The 17,834-nt window shown below is 48.5% G+C and overlaps 1 protein-coding gene and 1 long non-coding RNA gene across 7 annotated transcripts; both read right to left on the bottom strand.

Moving 5' to 3' along the window:
* Positions 1-3,100: 3,100 nt before the first annotated feature.
* Positions 3,101-5,647, bottom strand: LOC123034538. Its single transcript, XR_006416787.1, has 2 exons — positions 5,359-5,647; positions 3,101-4,559 (listed from the first exon to the last, which is right to left on the bottom strand). It is a non-coding gene; the product is annotated as an uncharacterized LOC123034538 (long non-coding RNA).
* Positions 5,648-5,746: 99 nt separating this feature from the next.
* Positions 5,747-16,166, bottom strand: LOC123034525 (zinc finger protein 271-like). 6 transcript variants are annotated; one of them, XR_006416786.1, is made up of 7 exons: positions 15,873-16,166; positions 14,393-14,650; positions 12,746-14,287; positions 11,484-11,597; positions 9,819-10,429; positions 8,009-8,950; positions 5,747-7,686 (listed from the first exon to the last, which is right to left on the bottom strand). XR_006416786.1 is itself a non-coding variant. In XM_044451935.1 (7 exons), exons 3-6 carry the CDS (start codon positions 13,278-13,280, stop codon positions 8,885-8,887), a joined length of 1,326 nt encoding a protein of 441 aa, XP_044307870.1. In that variant the 5' UTR covers positions 13,281-14,287; positions 14,393-14,650; positions 15,873-16,166; the 3' UTR covers positions 5,747-8,624; positions 8,882-8,884. The 6 variants fall into 6 exon arrangements, 5 of the variants coding, with proteins under 5 accessions (XP_044307870.1, XP_044307871.1, XP_044307867.1 ...); XM_044451935.1 differs by having other exon boundaries at positions 5,747-8,624; positions 8,882-8,950; XM_044451936.1 differs by having other exon boundaries at positions 8,882-8,950.
* Positions 16,167-17,834: the final 1,668 nt, after the last annotated feature.

Raw genomic sequence — 17,834 nt, 5'->3', positions numbered from 1 at the left:
GGGCTGAAACATAAGGCCTTGCCTTAAAGCCAACCACAGGGTTCTCAAACAAGCCAAGATCTGAACTAGGGACTTGCTGCTCATCTGAACCAATGCCCCATATTAGCTCAGTTGTAGCAAAGGACTGATGAAAACAAAAGCATGAAGTTTCTTCAATCACTAGGATGGGGGGTGGGGGTTCTGTTGCTGCTATTGCTAAACACGTGAGAGTCAGAAAATCCTTGCTGATCTTTTAGTAGATCTGAAACTACTTTCTGACCACCCCTGGCCAAAGGAAACCTTCAGCGTGCCCACAGTAGCTATACTTCTATGGACACGTCCTGCAATAAATTGGTACCTTCCATATAAATGCTACACATTGAGTGGACTTGCTAGCCAGGTCTTGTGTGAGTGAAGCACCACCAAATCTGTCACTTGTTGGACTAGCATGAAGAAGTGCTTACTTGTTTTCTCCCTAATGTCAAGCTAGCATACTGATTTAGGGTCATATGGTGAGCACACAAGCAGAAGCACAATTTTACAGAGGAGATCAATGAATCTGCATCTCCACCTTCCGGGCAATCCTATGCACGTTAAACCAGAAAAAGGCCTGCAATTCTCAGCTTTTCCCAACCAGCTCTGCGAGCCGAATTGCAAGCACTGTCCTCCCCCTCTTCTCTCCCCCTCCCCCAGCTGCTGGCCCATTGGCTGTGGCGGGGCTGGACTTGTGCGGTCCTCCAGACATGGTTGGACTACAACTCCCAGCAGTCCTCGCAGCCAGAGGCAATGGCGGGGGAAATAACGGGAACTGCCCTCCGAGAAGCTCCGAAAAGCTGCAAGGGGCCCGCCCCGAGCGAGGCGACGCTTGCCTGCTACCGCAGTCCCGTGTCTCCATTAATCCGGGGGCGGCGGGGGCGGGGGAATCCGGATCAAATCCGCAGCATGCATTCTCTTTCCTTTCTACCCTCCCGGGCACTGAGTGAGCCGTCGATAGACCACCTCTTCCTCCACGTGCTGCATGAAAACAGTCCCCCTCTCCTCCCCTTCCTCGCCAGGCTTCCCTGCAAGCACCAGGGCGACGTCGTTCGCTCGCCCCACCTCACTTACTCACCCAGGATATGGGGGTGGCGGACCGGGGCGAGTCACTGGATTCCAAGCCCGAGCCTTCCTCCCATCTCCGATCCCCAGCAAAGGGAAGCGGCGAGCGCGGGACAAAGGCAGCGGGGCTCAGTCCTCGCTTGGGTCGGGCGGAGAAGTTCGGCGCCCCCCAGCCCGTCCCCCCGAACTCGGAGCGCGGCCGGAGAAGCAACTCGCGCTCCGGGCGGGACGGCGCTGGCGCGTCTGGCCTCCAGCCAGGATGTTCCTGAGTCGAGGAGGGAGAGAGAGCAGCTTCCTCTTGGCTCGCCAGCAAAATCGAGGGGCCTCTGCTGGTCACCGCAACTTTCAGCACTGGGTTTTCTTCTATTTCCCCCCCTTCGGGCGCCTTGCCAGACCCATTTGCAGGGCTTGGGACGGTCGCGGTTACGGGAGTGCGAAAGGGTAGTTCAGTGTCAGGTTAAGAACTGAAGCGGAAATCCTGTGCACACGCACGTGGAAATCCCGCAGAACTCTGGAGCTTACTTTTGTGCAGACACGTATAGCATTGTGGTACATTATAGCATATATAGCATACAATGCTACATTAAATTGCGGCATGTCCTGTTGTGCTTCATAACCCGCTTCGCCATATGTAAAAGAATACAAGGAAAACATTCGAGCGTTAAATGAGAAAGGATCAAATGTATGCTCAAACCTAATGGCCAAATAGGGTGCAATCCTGTACCATAAAAAAGGTCTACAACTGCCAGCATCCCCAGCCGAAACAAGTTTAGGATTGCACCCTTAACTGATTAAGACTGCAACCCCATATCTGCTTATCTGTAAGCTGCACTGAACTCCATGGGCCTGACTTCTGGGTAAGCCCATATAGGGTGCTGAAGTTCTGGGATCCTTCCAACAGCTAAGCCAAATTAGGTTTCCTTGCTTTTCCACTCTTTCTGGCCCCCCACACTGTAGGATGCCACACTCTGGTGCCTTTACAGGTTCAATATTCAACAAGTGCAGTCATTATGAAGCAAGCATAGAACTCTTGATGCAGTGCTGGAAAAACATCACTTCTTGATCTGTACTTACCTTATGTAGTTAGAATCCACCAGAACACGCTAGAAACTTGCCAGAGAAAGCAAGGACCTTTCTCCACAGAGACATTCAAGTAGGTCTGGAACTTCCATGATAAACTGAGGTGCTATCCAGTCACCTAGTGAGTCTGTTGTAGAATTGATTAGTTCTCCTCAATCAATTTTGGAAGTGCCAAGTCTCCAAATCTTGAAAAAAAAAAAACTGGCAAACTAGCAAAGTGGAATAATCCTCAAATAATGTTAATTCATAATTTGGGAGTCTGGCAACATCAGTTTGCAGAACTAAAAGGATGTGAGAAAAGCAGCTAAGGAAACAAGAAAAAATATCATAGTGGTACTCCTGGTTCCATCTTAGTTTGGTCTTGATAATCGCAGAATGACATTATTACTGCAAGGCATTTATTTCCCACCTTATTGGGTTACATACCTCCATTTCATCCTCACAACAACCCTGTGAAGTAGATTAGACTGAGAGGGAGTCACTGGTCCAAAGTAATCCTGTGAACTTCATGGATGAGTAGGGACTAGAACCCAGATGTCCTAAGTCTTCAGTCCAGCCTTCTATCCACACTATACTGGCTAAATTTTTATAATCAAACTCTGTTCCAGAGCATCAACAGACACTATTTCATCTTCCACAAATGCAGTATCTTGTGCAGAATGTATGATATGCTCTGCACTTATATTAAAATGGTTTCTAGCCCTCATGATTAGGAATAGCTGGAAACATGAAGGTGTTATCTGCACCTTTCCAATGTTCAAACAGCAGAAGATTTATGCTTTGAAAGTGGACTTGACCTTCCTTCCTTATCACCATTCACTTTCTTTTCCAACTATGTCCCGTCTCCATCTCCATGTCTGAAAACCACATATTTTGTAAGATGCGTATGCATTAAACAAACAAGGAAATATGTCATGCAAATAGAACATAAGCAAAATAAGTAGCTTTTGTTATGTTTATTGATTTGCATAATATGTAAACAGGAAAGCCTTTACTCTCTCTGACCATCCTTGGGACATAAAATATGACCCCCAACTGCAAAATGCAGCCAGTTCCTTGCAAATCTAAAATGTCTTGTTTTTTTAAAGAGGTATATTTTGGCCTCCGCACGTGCTGTGTCACTGCAGGCATTCCAGCGTGCTCTCTCCTCCTGACCTGACCTGACCTTTCCCATGAGGACGCAGCGCCAGAGAGCAGCATGCTATGCCAAACCCAGCAACCAGCCCTCCTGCACCCGGTGCGAAGTCCCCAACAGCCTGCTCCTGTCCAGCCAGGTTGGCTTTCTTGTGCAGCACACCTGGTGGGCATGCGATGGGCCTAGAGGAGACAGATCAGGCTGCTGGATGAGAGCTTGCGAAGGCCTCCATGTGCTCTGAACTTGGAGTGGGGCCACTGGTCCATCTAGCTCAGCACTGCCAGAAAGGCTAAGGCTGGCCATGACGACTGGTCCTGTCCAAAGGAGCTGCCAGCTCCTGGCTGAATCAGTTGGATGGCTCCTGGCACTACCAGCTGAAAAGTATCATGCAGCGATTGGTTCTTTTTCCCCCTTGATGCAAAAAAGAGTGACAAAGAGCCCTGCTGGATCAGACTAAAAGTTCATCCCATCCAGCAGTCTGTTTATGCAGTGGCCAGCCAGAGGCCCACAGGATGTGAGGGCGACAGGACCTCTCTGCCTATGTTCCCCAGCAGCTGGTGTACACAGGCATCCTGGAGGTAGCACGATACATCATCAAGACTAACAGCCACCGATAGCCCCCTCCTCCATGAATTTGTCCAATGCCATCCAAATTGGTGGCCATCACTAAATCCCGTGGAAGGGAATTCTGTAATTTAAGCATATGCTGTATGACGAAGGACTTCCTTTTGTCTATCTTGAATCTCCCACAAATTCACGGGATAACCCAAGGTTCTAGCATGATGAGAGGGAGAGAAACATCTCCTCCAAGCAGGAAAACACGAGATGGAAAACAGCACCTTCCCCCCATAAAATGCCATGTTTGAGGCAGGGCAATTGCAGGTTAGAAACCCTGTCTGGAAGCACCTGGATAGGTAGCCCGACTCTCAATGCCAATTGCTGGGGAGTATTAAAGGGAAGGTGCTTATTACATCCACATCCTGCTTGTCGGCTTCCCAGAGGCATCTGGTTGGCTGCAGTACGAGCAGATCGCTGGACAAAGTAGGCCTCTGTGTCATGCAGCACAGCTCTTTTGGTCTCTATCCTGAAGGGCAGCAGTAACTCTCCAAGGCCTTTCCCGGCCCTGCCCAGAGATGCGATGGATTGAATGGGGATCTTCCATACACACTGCTCCATCCGTGAACTGCAGTCTTTCCCATGAATGGAGGTCTATTGCAAGGTACCTGGCCCGGTACAGGCGCGCACAGAGGGCGACATGGGGAGAGGTCTAGTGTGGTGGGGCAAGCAAGGAAACAGAAATACAGGTCTGGCTGTAAGTACAGAAACTTCATGCAGACACCTAGCAACTCCCATTATGTCTAAGCTTGTGCAAGACTGAGACTTTTGAGGTTGTATCCATAGAAGCACATCTGTTATAACTGACAAATGCTGGCATGCCTTTAGCCCTGGCCTAGTAGCTTCATAAGTGCAGGAATGATTGGGTCTAAGTGGAACACAAACTAGCAGCCCAAAATGAGAATGTGCACATTGTGAGATATTTTGGAAATGTTCAAAATCTGACTCTGGAACTCTTCAGAAAGGATTTTTAATTTAATAAGAATAATCTGATGCCTACATTTATACCCCACCCCAATGCTTTAAGGCTTGGTGTAGCTTGCAATAAGAACACATTATTTGACAGTACAAAGGAACAGCATTTGTCAGAGTTAAAGACATTTATATTACATTTTTTAAAACCCCTGTACAATTCAAGGAAAGCAATATTAAATACCAGTGAAGAAAAACTGTGTACTACAATGCTTTTTCAGAGATTCTTTTAGTTGTATTCTGTTACATATTTACCCAGGAAAAAGCTCTACATCTCCCAGCATTTCCCAGCCAACATGCTGGGAGCTGTAGGGCTTTTTTCTGCCCAAACATGAATTGGATTGTGCCTTTCGGAAACTAGGGCCTGATCCACAATTTGCTATCAGAGACGCCCTTTTCAATTGGTCCTCTTAAGTATTTGCAGGTTCTCGAGAGCCTTGCGGCCACTGAAAAGCCACAAAGATGTGGCATCTTCTCACCTCACTAGGAGCTGCCGCAGGTGCTCTGACCGCTCGGAGTTGTTGCACGGGAGAGAAATCACAGCTCGGTGGGTTCCTGGACTCATTGAGGCTTGTGGCACAGCCAGCTGTGGAACGCCTGCCTTGCATGCAGAAAGATTTAGGTTCCGCCATGGATGTTTCGTGGCGCAGCGGTTTAAACCACTGTGCTGCTGGGCTGGTTGATCGAAAGGTCGCTGGTTCAAATCTGCACAACGGGGTGAGTCCCTGTTGCTCCATCCCAGCTCCTGCCAACCTTGCAGTTCGAAAGCATGCAAATGCAAGTAGATGAAAAGGTGCCACTTCGGTGGGCAGGTAACAGTGTTCCGCGCACTTCGGTGTCTAGTCATGCTGGCCACATGACCATGGAGACGGTCTGCGGACAAACGCTGGCTCCCTCAGCTAGGAAACGGAGATGAGCACCGCCCCCTAGAGTCAGGCATGACTGGACTTAATGTCAAGGGGAAACCTTTACCTTTACCTTTACTGATATTTCCAGCTTAAAGGATTACGTAGCAGGAAAGAGCTCCATGTGGGAGCCCTGCAAAGCCTCTGCTAGTTACAGTAGACAATACTGGGCTAACAGGGAACCCATCTGAGCCAACATAAAGCAATGTCCTTGGTTTCTTATGACAGGTGGGCTGCATGATCTCCAGACCCCAGGCATGCTTGAAGTGTGCTGGAATTATATCCAAGCCAGTGTGGGTAGCAAGGGCTGGGGAGTGATCTATGCAGACGCAGCAAAGAAAAGTGCGGCCTTTTTAAAAGCAACATCGTGTTTTAACTTACCAAATTTACACCTTGCATCTTGTACCACACTCAACAATCTGATAGCAATCCAACTGACAGGATGTTGTAAGAATGTTTTAAAAACTTAAAAGCTAGTTTGTTCAAACATGTCACCTTTTCTCAAACAAATGACATTCAGTGACTTGGCTCGAGGTTTTCCTCTGCATGTATTTCCTTGTTCTAGAAGATACTAGATGGGTAAGTTTTAAATCAGCCTTCCCCAACTTGGGGCTTTCCAGGTGTTTTGGACTGCTATTTTGAGCACCAGGATGGGGCAGGCTGTTTTAGTGGTAAAGGAAACTGTGTTGGCTACTAACATTAGATTGCTTTAAAAGAAACAGTAAATGAACTTAATTTGTGAATGATGCAGGGAAAGATAACTGACTTGCCTTCACAGCCAGCTTGTGTGCTTCAAAAAATATCAGACTGATTCCTATTGGGAGAAAAAGACACTGAACTAGATTGGGTCCAGTAGGGCTGCTCTCATATTATGCTCTTCAATAAAAGCAAAATTGTGGGTGCAGGGAATCAGGCTAGATGCCCTGCAAGCTGCTTCCCTTCTCGAAGAGCCTACACAGTTTCAGTGTATGCAAACATACGACTTGCATGAGTGGCACTGAATGCAATTGCGGCACTGTGCTTTTTCCTTTCCTTTTTTTAGTACAGGGTTGTAGATGACCTTGCCCCAAGAAAGCAGGTTTTTTCCCCTGTGACTACCTTTCCACTGAAAGAGCAGGGGCAACTTGTCTGTTTAGACGCGTGGTACTGCCTGGCTTCTGCGGAGTCATCCACTGAGTGCACCCGATCACTCTAACATTCAGCCAGAGGCAAGCTCCTTTCAGCATACCTTTTACACACAGAGTGAATTTCTGTGGCTCCTCTTCCCAGCGGTCTTGATGGTGTTGGGATGATTTGCAAGACAGCGCATCCCTGCTCAGAGCACTCATAATCTTCTTCCAGTAAACGGGAAACATTCTGCATCTCAGGATTCCCCGTAGGGCATGGCTTCTTTGACATAAACTAGGGCTTGCATGCTGGAAGAAGTTAGTCCGACAGCAAGAGCACCTGGGGCTCTTCCACAACGTATCTTCGGAGGAGACGATAAAGTTGCTTGGACTGTTCGTGCTTAGAGATGATTTTGCAGCATAACATTTGAGCTTCGCATAGTATCTGCTCTTAATACCTGTCCTTTGGCTGTGCTTCTCATAGAATCATCAGTGTGTAATAAAGCAAGAACAGCAAACAAAGCTGCCTCTGCCATTTGGAGCCTGGAACTTGTTCCTGGACAGGATGACCTCCAAATTGCCACAAGGGTCAAGCCCCTGACGGATGCAAAGCTGCTCTCTCCCTCTGCAGGGATGCACACTTGATAGAAAGCTCCATCGCTCGCATGGCCTCTCAAATTTCTCCCCCTGCAATGCTTCCCAGGTGCAGATCTCGGAATACGGTTCCTTGGGATCCCTTCAACAGCATTTGGTTGGACGTCTTGTGACAACTGTGCTAAAAATCACTGTTTGTCACCTATGGAGCAAAGGGAGAAAATCCACAAGTGACTGGAGTTGTGATATGTAGGAAGGGCCTTAGCATTAGGAACAGAAAACAGATACGGCTACCTGTAGCCAAGTGATCAGTAAGAACCTTCTTGAGAAAGATTTACTTTGGTATTCCAGGCTCAAATTCAAAATGCATTTTTTTCTCTCTCATTTTTAGAAATGAAGAGGGCTGAACATTATTCCAGAACATAATAACAATCTTTGATTAAATGCTCTGCTAATTTTCCCTCCTTCCTCAACTTTTAACAGTGTCAGTAGCTCATTCAGGCTGCAGCCTCATGCACACTCACCTAGGAGTCTGTCCCACTGGAGTCGAAGGCATACTGAGTGTGTCGCAGGGCTGAGGAATCCAGCCAAGGCCCTCCAACATCCATCAGCTGCAGCCATTTGACCAATAATCCAAGACGACAGGAGAGACCGTGCAACAACATCTGGGGAGCCAGGGGCTCCTCACTGGATGCACACGGTTAATTGTAGGCAATATATCCCAGTCCGACACACCGTAATGATCGCTTTATCATAGATAGAGGATTTTTAAGGCTTTGGGCATTACAAAGCTTTGATTAAAAGAAAACATCGATCTTCTCTGATTAATTGGGAAGTGTTTTTTTTTTAAATAGTTATTTTTATATAACTACAGATACAGTGATCTTGCGGGCACGGCCAGCCCTGCCAAGTCTGTTTTCAAACGAGCACAGCACTGCCCCCTGCTGTCAAGATCGGTGTGAGCAGGTTTCTCTATTCCAGACTGGGCCGGCCTGACCCTTCCATGCACCTTCTGGTCACATCGCGGCCGAATCCGCAGCAGCACTGAGGCGAGGACCTGACGGATCAGTTGCCACTCACGCAGGGCTGCCCTTCATATCGGAACCTTCACAGCTTTTCTCGCAGCAAAACCAAAAGGGTCTCAATAACAAAACAAAGCACAAACAAGTCGACTTGCCTGTTCAACCGACTGATTGAAAGTTGGGCGCTGAGTGCAGTGTAAGCCTCTCCAAATGGGATGAGCAAAGGATGCCGCCCCCTCCCAAAGCACCATCAGACCAGCCTCTGATGACGGAGCCCCCAGGAGAACAAAGGGAAAGCTGGTTCCAGCCTCTTCTTGGCCCCTTGAAGGGCCTGTCGGACGAATCGCCCCTTAGATCCGCTTCCTCACCGCTTACCTTCTAGGTGGGAGCCAAATATACCTTTGTCCCTTCTGCCAGTTCCAGTGTCCACAGAGAACTAGGATCCTGAGGGGTGAAAATATGTTTATGACAGCTGTGGCGAAAGTAAAGATGCGCAACTATGCCTGGCCTTTGATCATTAACACGGTGCAAAGCCTCAAAAGTGGGCGACCAGTTTGGCCCTTTCCATTTCCCCCACAAGGCCATGCTGCTTTCCCCTGGCCCCACCCCCTTCCCCCAAACATCAACCATTCGCCTCTCCTAAGGATGGAAAAGCCTTTAAGTTAATTTTTAAAAAATGCTTATTTTGGGCCCCGGCTCCTTTGCCTCACTGCCACTGAAATGCAACCGCAAGAGTGTTTCCAAAACGGAATGCAGCCTTTGGGTAGAAAACAGTTCTGCATGGGGCCTATCCTATCTTCCTGCCGTGTATATTTTCCTTTTTCAGGTCCAGCTCCAGGAGGATCTCAGCATGTCCCCACATGAGAGGTCTAATCAGTCATGTTAAGCTGACTCCTCTTAGGAACGTCTCAAGGATGTCTCAGTCTCAAGTCCTCAGATGCCCGGAAGAGAAGCAGGGTCAAGAGTACCCCCACACTGCACCACGTTCAGCTGTATGAAGCACTTCATGTTCACTTGGATATACATTTGTCTAAATCTTCCCAATGCACTCATTGGCAAAGCTGCATATGCACAGACCACGCATTTAAGAAAAACAACTTGGAACCAAGCAAGGTTAAGTCAGGCGGCATACAAATATAAATAAATATTCACATTTAACAGAACTCATCCTGCCTTTGTTAGTAAAGGAGGCAAAGCACCATGCTGGGCATTTAAGCACCACTCCAGTCAGAAAGAAAACCTGCTCAGGCCCTATCTCTATTAATGGGTTTCACCCAATAATTAGTGACGATCTTAAGGACTGGAAACTTACTTTTTGTTTGAAATTGTAGCCCAGAGTCTCAGATGGCTTGGTTTCGCCCCCAGGGGTAACTTCGGTACCTGTGTGCAATGATGGCAGAATTGCTAAATACACATTGCCCTGTTCACAGGCTCTCTCTCTGGGATGAAGCCTCTGATGCCTGATGAAAGTCAGCTGATGGTGAAAGCTTTTGCCACAGTCCAGACACTTGTAGGGCTTCTCCCCAGAGTGGATTTTCTGGTGCTTGCTCAGATCGGACCTGTCCCGGAAGCTTTTCTTGCACGTGCTGCACTGAAAGGGCTTCTCCCCCGTGTGGATCCTCTCATGCGTGATGAGGTGGGACTCGAAGCGGAACCTTTTCCCACACATGAAGCACAGGTGCCTCCTCTCCGAGCAGAACAGCCGCTCGCACCCAGGCGGGTTCTCTCTCTCGTTCATGGGGAATTCGCCCCCCGCTAATCCCGGCCGTTTGCACTGCCACCTTTCAAAGTCCAGTCTCTCCTTATAGGCTGTGTGGCTTTGGGAACTGAGCCCTTGGAGTCTTCCCAATAAAGTCCTATAAGATTTTGCAGGCGTAAAGGTCTCCTCCTCACCATGGTTCTTCGCCACAATGTGATCGCAGGCTGGAAAGGAAGCACAGGCCACACATCAGGGGTCAGGGGAAGGTGTGTGCGGACCAGGCAAACAGCAGTGGTACCTGGGCTACAGCCAGGAACAGGCTGGGGCCACCAGGCAAATCTCTGGCCCTCATTTATCCTGGTATCAAAGAAACAGTTCTGCTTCCCACCCATAGCTGTGCTTTCATCTGATCTGATTAAAACTCAAACAGCTTGCATCCTTCTACCTGCTGCTCCTCTCAGTCCTATACCCACAACAACAACCCTGTGAGGTAGGTTGGGCTGAGTCTGCGACTGGCCCAAAGGCACCCAGTTGGCTCCACAGCAGAGCAGGGACTAGAACCCGGGTCACTTGAGTCCCGGTCCCACACTCTTAACCACTGTTGCATCCAGTGGCAAAGGATTGTTCTACTTAGGTTGCAGGGTGAGGGCGGTGATGTTTGCCTAGCTGAATAACCCTGCCCCATAGATAAAACTCCCTGCACAACAATGATCGGTTTGTCAAGGATGAGGTTTTAGCATTTTCTCATTTCTACAAGAAGGGGCCAATCAAGGATGGAATTAAAAAAGGAAACATTTAAATAAGTCCTCTACTTTGGGGTAAAAATTATTGCTTAATTCACAATTGACACAAGTCCTTTAGTCTGTGAAAGAAAAAAAGAACCATCCCTGTCCCCAAATTCTGCCTGAAAGAAAAATAAAAGGTTTATTTTTAAACCTCTTAAATCATGAGAAGTATTTGAATCTATACATTCCAAATGCAATATTGGCATTTTTCCATAGAATTAGGAATGTATCGCTAAGGGTACAATCGAGAGAAACAGAGCAGGAACCAGGAGCCACAGGGAAAGACAGGGAGCTATATGGGAGAGAAAATATGTGGGGAAAGCACCAAATCCCCCACAGTTTTAAGCCAGTGGAAGCCTTCATGGCACTCTTGAACGTTTCTACCCAGCAGAAAACAGTAAGAAACTTTTGCACATCCTCAGGGTCTCAGCCCCTTTCATTTCTCCCTTGGGTGCCTTCCTTTTCTTCCAGACTTGCTTCAGTCTTGCCTCACCTTCACAAAACCTTCCTGGATTCTCTCCTTCTTCCGCATCCAGGTGATCCGAGAGCAAAGGACTCACATCCAGGTCTAGGCTGCAGAGAGTAGTGGGGTTAGGAAGCTGAAATCCTGGTTCAAAGAGGGAGGGAAAAAAGAACAGCCAAGATCAGAGGAGCAAAGCCGGGGAGGGGGGTGAGCACCAAACTGGATCGGCTGGATTTCTGGTGGAATCCTAACAGGCCTCGTCCAAGCCAAGCACTGCTCACCCACTGCAAGCTGCAAGCAAAATCACAGCCAACTTTCCACACTGTCGGGGATGTGGAATTTGTGCCATACATTCATCGTGCAATGTACTGTCTCTGCATCAGTGTGTGTATCACTGGTGCCTTGGAAGGGGAGGAAGAAACCACATCTCAGCAATGGGTGGGTAGGGGAATAAAGTTATATATGTATTGCTAAGCATGTACTCATTTAAGCATTCCTCCCTATGAAATGTTTAAAAAAGCTGAAAATGTTTAACATTTGATTTGGATCAAAAGTGTAGATTGGAAGTCTTTAATTAGGAAAAATGTGACTAAAATGGTGATGACTGGAAAGATTTTCCTCTCTTTTAAATTTAGCATTATGTTATAGTAACACAATGCTCTTTCTGGTAAGCCGCATTTCACTATCTGAAAAAATGATAACCAGAAAAGTATTTTAGTGCTATTTAAAAGATGGCTGGAAAGAAACAAAGGAGGTTCTAAAATGCTGTCTATCCCAAAGGATCTAGCCCTGTCCCTCACCTTGAATTTCAAGAGCAAACCATGGTGGAAGCTAAAAAAGGAGTGGATTTAGCTTTTGCGGAATTCTGGGAACAAACCACCCACTTTGGAGAAGAGCCAGGGCCAAATCCGGGGCTGGAGAGCATAGCCACTCTCACCTAGCAGTCCCCCCTTGGTTATGACTGGCATTTATTCTATCCCAGCTAGCATGCCAACATGCAAATTGTGAAGGTGCTACGTGGATGGACAGAAATGTCTCATTTCCTTTTTACCATACACTGAATAAGGTAAGTGTCACATCCATAACTTGTCCACTTTGGGCTATGACTCTGCCTATTTCTGGAACACTGGCCCTGCCAGGAAACTATTTTTCCACCTGACCTGTGCGAAGCCAAGCTAACTGCCCCATGTTGCACAGCATGCGATGTGACCGTCCTCCAGTTAAGTTAGTAGGAGGGCAATAGAAAATCCTTCTGGTTAAGCTAGTAAGGGAGAAATGGAAAAGTTCCGCACTGGTATGGAGACGTCTGTGTCTAATAATTTGAAAGCTGCCGCCAAAGCCTTTTCCGCAGTCAGGGCATCCATAGGGTTCCTCCGTCACAGGAACTGTCAGATGTACCACAAGATTTGAGTTCTCACATTTTTTGACACAGTCAGGGCACTTGTAAGATTGCTCCCCCACCAGACATCTCTGGCGGATGCCTGTGACCAGGCTGTGGCCGAAAGTTTTCCCACAGTCCAGGCAACTGTGGGGTTTCTCTTCTTCATGGCACCGCAAATGTTTCACAAGGCCTGTTCTATAGCGAAAGCTCTTCCCACACTGGTTGCAGTGATAGGGTGTCTCCCCTGTGTGGATCCTCCGATGCGTGTTCACGTCAGTGCTCTGCCGGAAGCTTTTGCCACAGTCAGGACATTTGTAGGGTTTCTCCCCCGTGTGGAGCCGCTTGTGCCGAATGAGGTGTGAGTTCCGCTTGAAATTTCTCCCACACTCAGGACAGGGATACTGCTTCTTTATGCCAGTGATTCTTGGTTGTGGCAAGACGTCCATGAAAATCTTTCCTCCCCAGTAGGTATAGTTCTTCTTTATCGTCTACAAATTGACCAGCTTTCTTTGCAAAATTGAAAAAAAACCTATCCGCAAAAGGTATTTAAAATGTCTTTGAATTCAATATTACTGAATTAAAAATCTCATAATAGGCAAACCTATTGTATAAAACTTCGTGATATGAAATGTAAGCACAGCAGATAGGAACTGGAATGGAAAAGAGCAAGAAGTGCGGTGGAAGGTCGCTCTCCCATTGTCGGACAAGCACTGTCTCTCCGCAGGGGCTAAAACCAAGTGGCCGAGTACAGGCTGCGATGCGTGAATCTGCTCTTGCAACTGGTCACTTGGATCATGCATCTAACCGAGCAATCTCTAGTCCACGGAAGCTTCTGTTGCCAGTCGTTTTGGTTCCAGAAAAATCCCAGCATTCATCAGTGTCCAAAAGCTTTGCTAAGGATTTTCATGATGAAGGAAGGTTGAGACTTTTTCCCCTTAAGTTCAAATATTCTTGTTTTCGTTTGCTTGCTTTCTTGCTTCTGGAAGCATCTTTCAAACCAGCTTTCATGTGGCTGCTGTTCCTACCTATTTGCTTTCCCACAGCTTCCTGATTTCCTCATCACAACCACCTCTAATCTTCTGCAACAGGAGCCAGGTGTGCCAGAAGAATGTGTCCTCGCAGCTCAGGACACTTCTTCAGCCTTCACAATGAGCTGAAATGAAGACAAGCTGTAGCGTCTTATGTCCTGCTCAGACACAGGCAGGCACAGGGCCAAAGCACTGAGGCCTTTTAAGTTCTCTTCCTAAAACAGGGAGAGCCAGTGCGCACAGCCAAAGTGTGACTAGAATAGTGCTGGGTTGTGGAGTGGGGAGGGCAGGAGGACTGGATTCAAGATTTGGATTCAGGTCTGTGCTCAGCTGAACAAGCTGCTTGCTTCTTATTTGAGTTCCTGACTGGAAGAGGAATCCTTAGAAACATGGAATCTCCACATGCAAACTAATGCACAGAAGTCCTGAAAAAAAGCACAGAAAAATACTATGGTAAAATGCCTTTTACTTCTCAATGAAATAAATCATAAAAGGGTAAAAACAGACATGCTGCTCAAATGAGGACCAACCAAAATGCTGCAAAAGATTGTGCAAGCTTTCAAGAGTAAAAACTGGTCTCCTTTATTTTATCCTTTGTTCAGCCTCGGTAACTGGACACGATGGGCCAGCATCACCCACAGCCGGACTGGCCTGCAGTCTGAGATCAGGCAGTGTCCCACCTGCACTTCTGTTTTCCTTGGCACAGGTTAAAGCGCATGCGGTCTTCATTCAGATCCACACCCAAGCACGAGCTGACTAGGCAGCTTTGGTCCACCTTATTTCCCCATCTGTAAGAAAGGGGGAGGTCTGTAAAGTACCGGGCATGTTAGAAATTCTATGGGAATTCTGACTCTTCTAGCTTCCTACTATTTACTCATTTGATTTAGATCCCACCTTCCTCATTACCATCTCTGCACAGCCAATGACCTATACAAAACACAGGCTGCTGCGTCAACACAAACAGCTTGGCTCTAACACAACTGCTGTGCACATTGCCTTGCAAGTGGCTGGAGCTCTGTGCCCTGGGTTTTTTCAAGACTGCTAGCTACACTCCTTGTATCAGCCATACAACACCCCAATGCTAGCACATCTGGTGTGAGAGGCAGTATAGGGTGGTGATTAGTGTTGGCTTGGGGACCCAGGAGACCTGGGTTCTTATTCTTTTGCCTATGACATTCACTGGGAAACTTTGGACCAGTCACTCCCCTTAGCCTGGCCTACCTGTCGCTGTTGCAAGGACAAAATGGAGCTATGTAAGCACCTTGGGTTCCTCAGAAGAAGGGAAAAAAATGCAATAGAAATCCAATTTAAGAACAATAATTTTGAATTCTTTAAAACTACTTTATTTTTTAATGATACAACTAAAGAAACAGAAAGGATTAAGTCATGCAATAACGGGAATAGCTATACAACAGATGGTGAGCACAAGGTTTGCTCCGCAAATTTAACAGGTGATATGTGGGCTTCTGCCAGGAACCCTTAGAAACAATGGAAGAAGATCACACAGGAATAAAGTTGTAACGAAGTTTTCGACAGGGTTCGGCAAGAGTGCTACCCAGGCATTCAGCTAAGAGGCATCCCGACACCTTGAGCAACCCAACGGTAAGCGGCCCTTCACCTTCTCCCCAAAGCCAACACGTGCACATAGCCCAGGGCCCGAAGGATGCAGGAGGAATCGCATTTTCCCAGCGCCAGCAAAAGATCGCAACTTCCCGACGGGAACATGTGATGTCCTGGCTGGAACACCAGCAGCCTATCTTGAGAGGATGCCCGGGACGGGGGTGGCAGCGAAGGGAGGAGGTGGGGAGCTCCGCCATCCCCGAGCAAGAAATCTGTAATCGTCGGAAAAGAGCCCTTGATTCCCGCTCCTGCCTGCACCTCACCCAGAAACAGAAGGGAGATGCTGGCTAGGGCGAAAGAGTTTGCGCTTTTTAGCGGACTTTTCCTCCTTCCCACTCCTGGCCGCGGAGCCCCCTTCTCCGCCCCCCTGCGGAAACCGCGCAGTCCCACCTGCTCGGATCTTCGGCCAAGGACGACTCCTTCTCCCGTCCGCCAGGCTCCGACTCCGCCAGGGAACGGAAGGCAGTGCCCGCTCCGATCAGGCGCACAGGAAGCAAGGCTCAAGGTCTCTCGCCAGCGCCAGACCACGTGGTGGCGGCGGCGGCGGCCGGGGAGCCGGGACTGGAGCCGCAGCCGCTCCGCTGGCATTGTCTCGCTGGGAAGCGCCGCCCCTTCCATGCTAACGGGGAGCCGGGAGACGGCAAGAGAGACGGAAAACGGCCGTCTCCGGCAGCAATTAACACGGCCTCCTCTAGTGGCTACAGCAGCTGGATGCAAACGCGCACGAAGCGAAGCGCGCGGAGCGGCCTGCCCTTTCTGCGCCGGGCGCAAGACGCTGGGCTGCGCCTGGGCGATGAGAGCCAGGGCGAGCGGCGTGCAGTTGACATGCGCGCCGGCTGCCGCGATAGGTGTGGGCTGCCAGCGGCCCTCGATCCTCTCGCTCTCCTTCCTAGCTGCTGCTGCTGCTGCTGCTGCTGCTCGGGGGCGGTGTTAGGGGGCGTTGCAGCAGGGCCGGAGCCCTGAATCTGCGGGAGGCCCTCTGCCCACCACCCAGGGCTCTGCGCGCACCGAAGATCTCTGGACTAGCCGTGTTTGTAGCCCCCAGGGCGTCAGCTCTTGCCGCCCCCTCCGCTTGAATGTTTCTGCCTGAGGTTTTCTTCTGAAATCGACTGCCTCCTTTCCCCATCCGTACACCCGTTTCTACAAATAGGGCAGTCCTTAGGAGACGGTCCTGCAAAAACACGCATGCAGATTTAGAGCAGAATATAAATTAGCTATGCAAATCTGGTTTTTTGCTTGTCTTCTGGCGTTGGAGACCAGAGCATCGAATCTTTTCGATTCCTAAGAGCACCCCCGTTTTCTCTCCACCTTTTTCCTCTCGCGCTGGGGCTGAGATTCGGGCCTGGGAAGTGAGCTCCCCTTTAACGGGGAAGTCGGCAGCAGCACTCTTGTGAAACCGTGACCACCTGTGAGGCGAAAGAGTTGGCCGCGAAAGCGAGCCAGCTTGGCCCGCCGCATGTGCCCGCCCGTTGGATTGTTTGCAGAAGTGGGGACAGGGTGGCCACTGCTTCTTCGCGCCAGGCAGCCACCCGTAGGCTGGCAAATCCAAAATGGTGACTCAGGGACAGAGAAGCGCTTTCCTTTCCAAAGCTACGTCCTTATTTCGGAGAGGCTTTTGGCTCCATGCCAGTGAGGGGGTAGCAGAAAGCAAAAGAGGTGTGTGCACATTAAAGTGTAAATTCTTTGCTGTGAGCTAGTGCTTGCACGCTGCAAGAAGGTAGCGTCAGATAAGCTTCTCCACAGTTTATCTTTGGAGAAGACTATAAAATTTGGCTCGGTAAATTGGGGTGGGGGGGCAGAATCCAGCTCTGATCTATAGGAGAGGCATTTCAACTTTTAGGAATCAGGGGCCATCATTTCTCGACCTTTTGGCTAAGATCAAGTGTGGCAAAGGCCACAAGTATCACACACACGTAAATGCGGGGAGGACTCCAAAAGAGAAAGAGCAACATACAACACACATCTGTACCCAATGATAACATCACCCCAGAAGCAAAAAGGGATTTAACATTTTCACTTCAAGCATGTACGTTAATATAACAGTCCATTTATCCAAATAAGCCTCTGTACAAGACTGATGGCTGTAGAAAGTATGTTCAAATGTTGAAAGAGCAGACACATCTTCAGTTCATTGTACAGGGAGTGGTAGGTGTTTTTCCTTCCAAGCATGAAGTATAAGCTTCTTTGCAGCTATAAGAGCTCTCAGGATCCACTTCAGCCGTCAATTCCCACATTGCAGGGATGTAATTTAAAAATGGATGAGCATCCTCTTCCAGAAGAACCAAGACATCAAAGGTAAATTCAAATCTAAATCAGGAATGCTTAAATACCAACAGGGTGAGATACTATCTA

This window comes from Varanus komodoensis, unplaced genomic scaffold, assembly GCF_004798865.1.
Source record: "Varanus komodoensis strain SLA01 unplaced genomic scaffold, ASM479886v1 scaffold6_4, whole genome shotgun sequence".
Classification (NCBI taxonomy): domain Eukaryota; kingdom Metazoa; phylum Chordata; class Lepidosauria; order Squamata; family Varanidae; genus Varanus; species Varanus komodoensis.
This window is presented reverse-complemented; position numbering and strand designations above follow the sequence as displayed.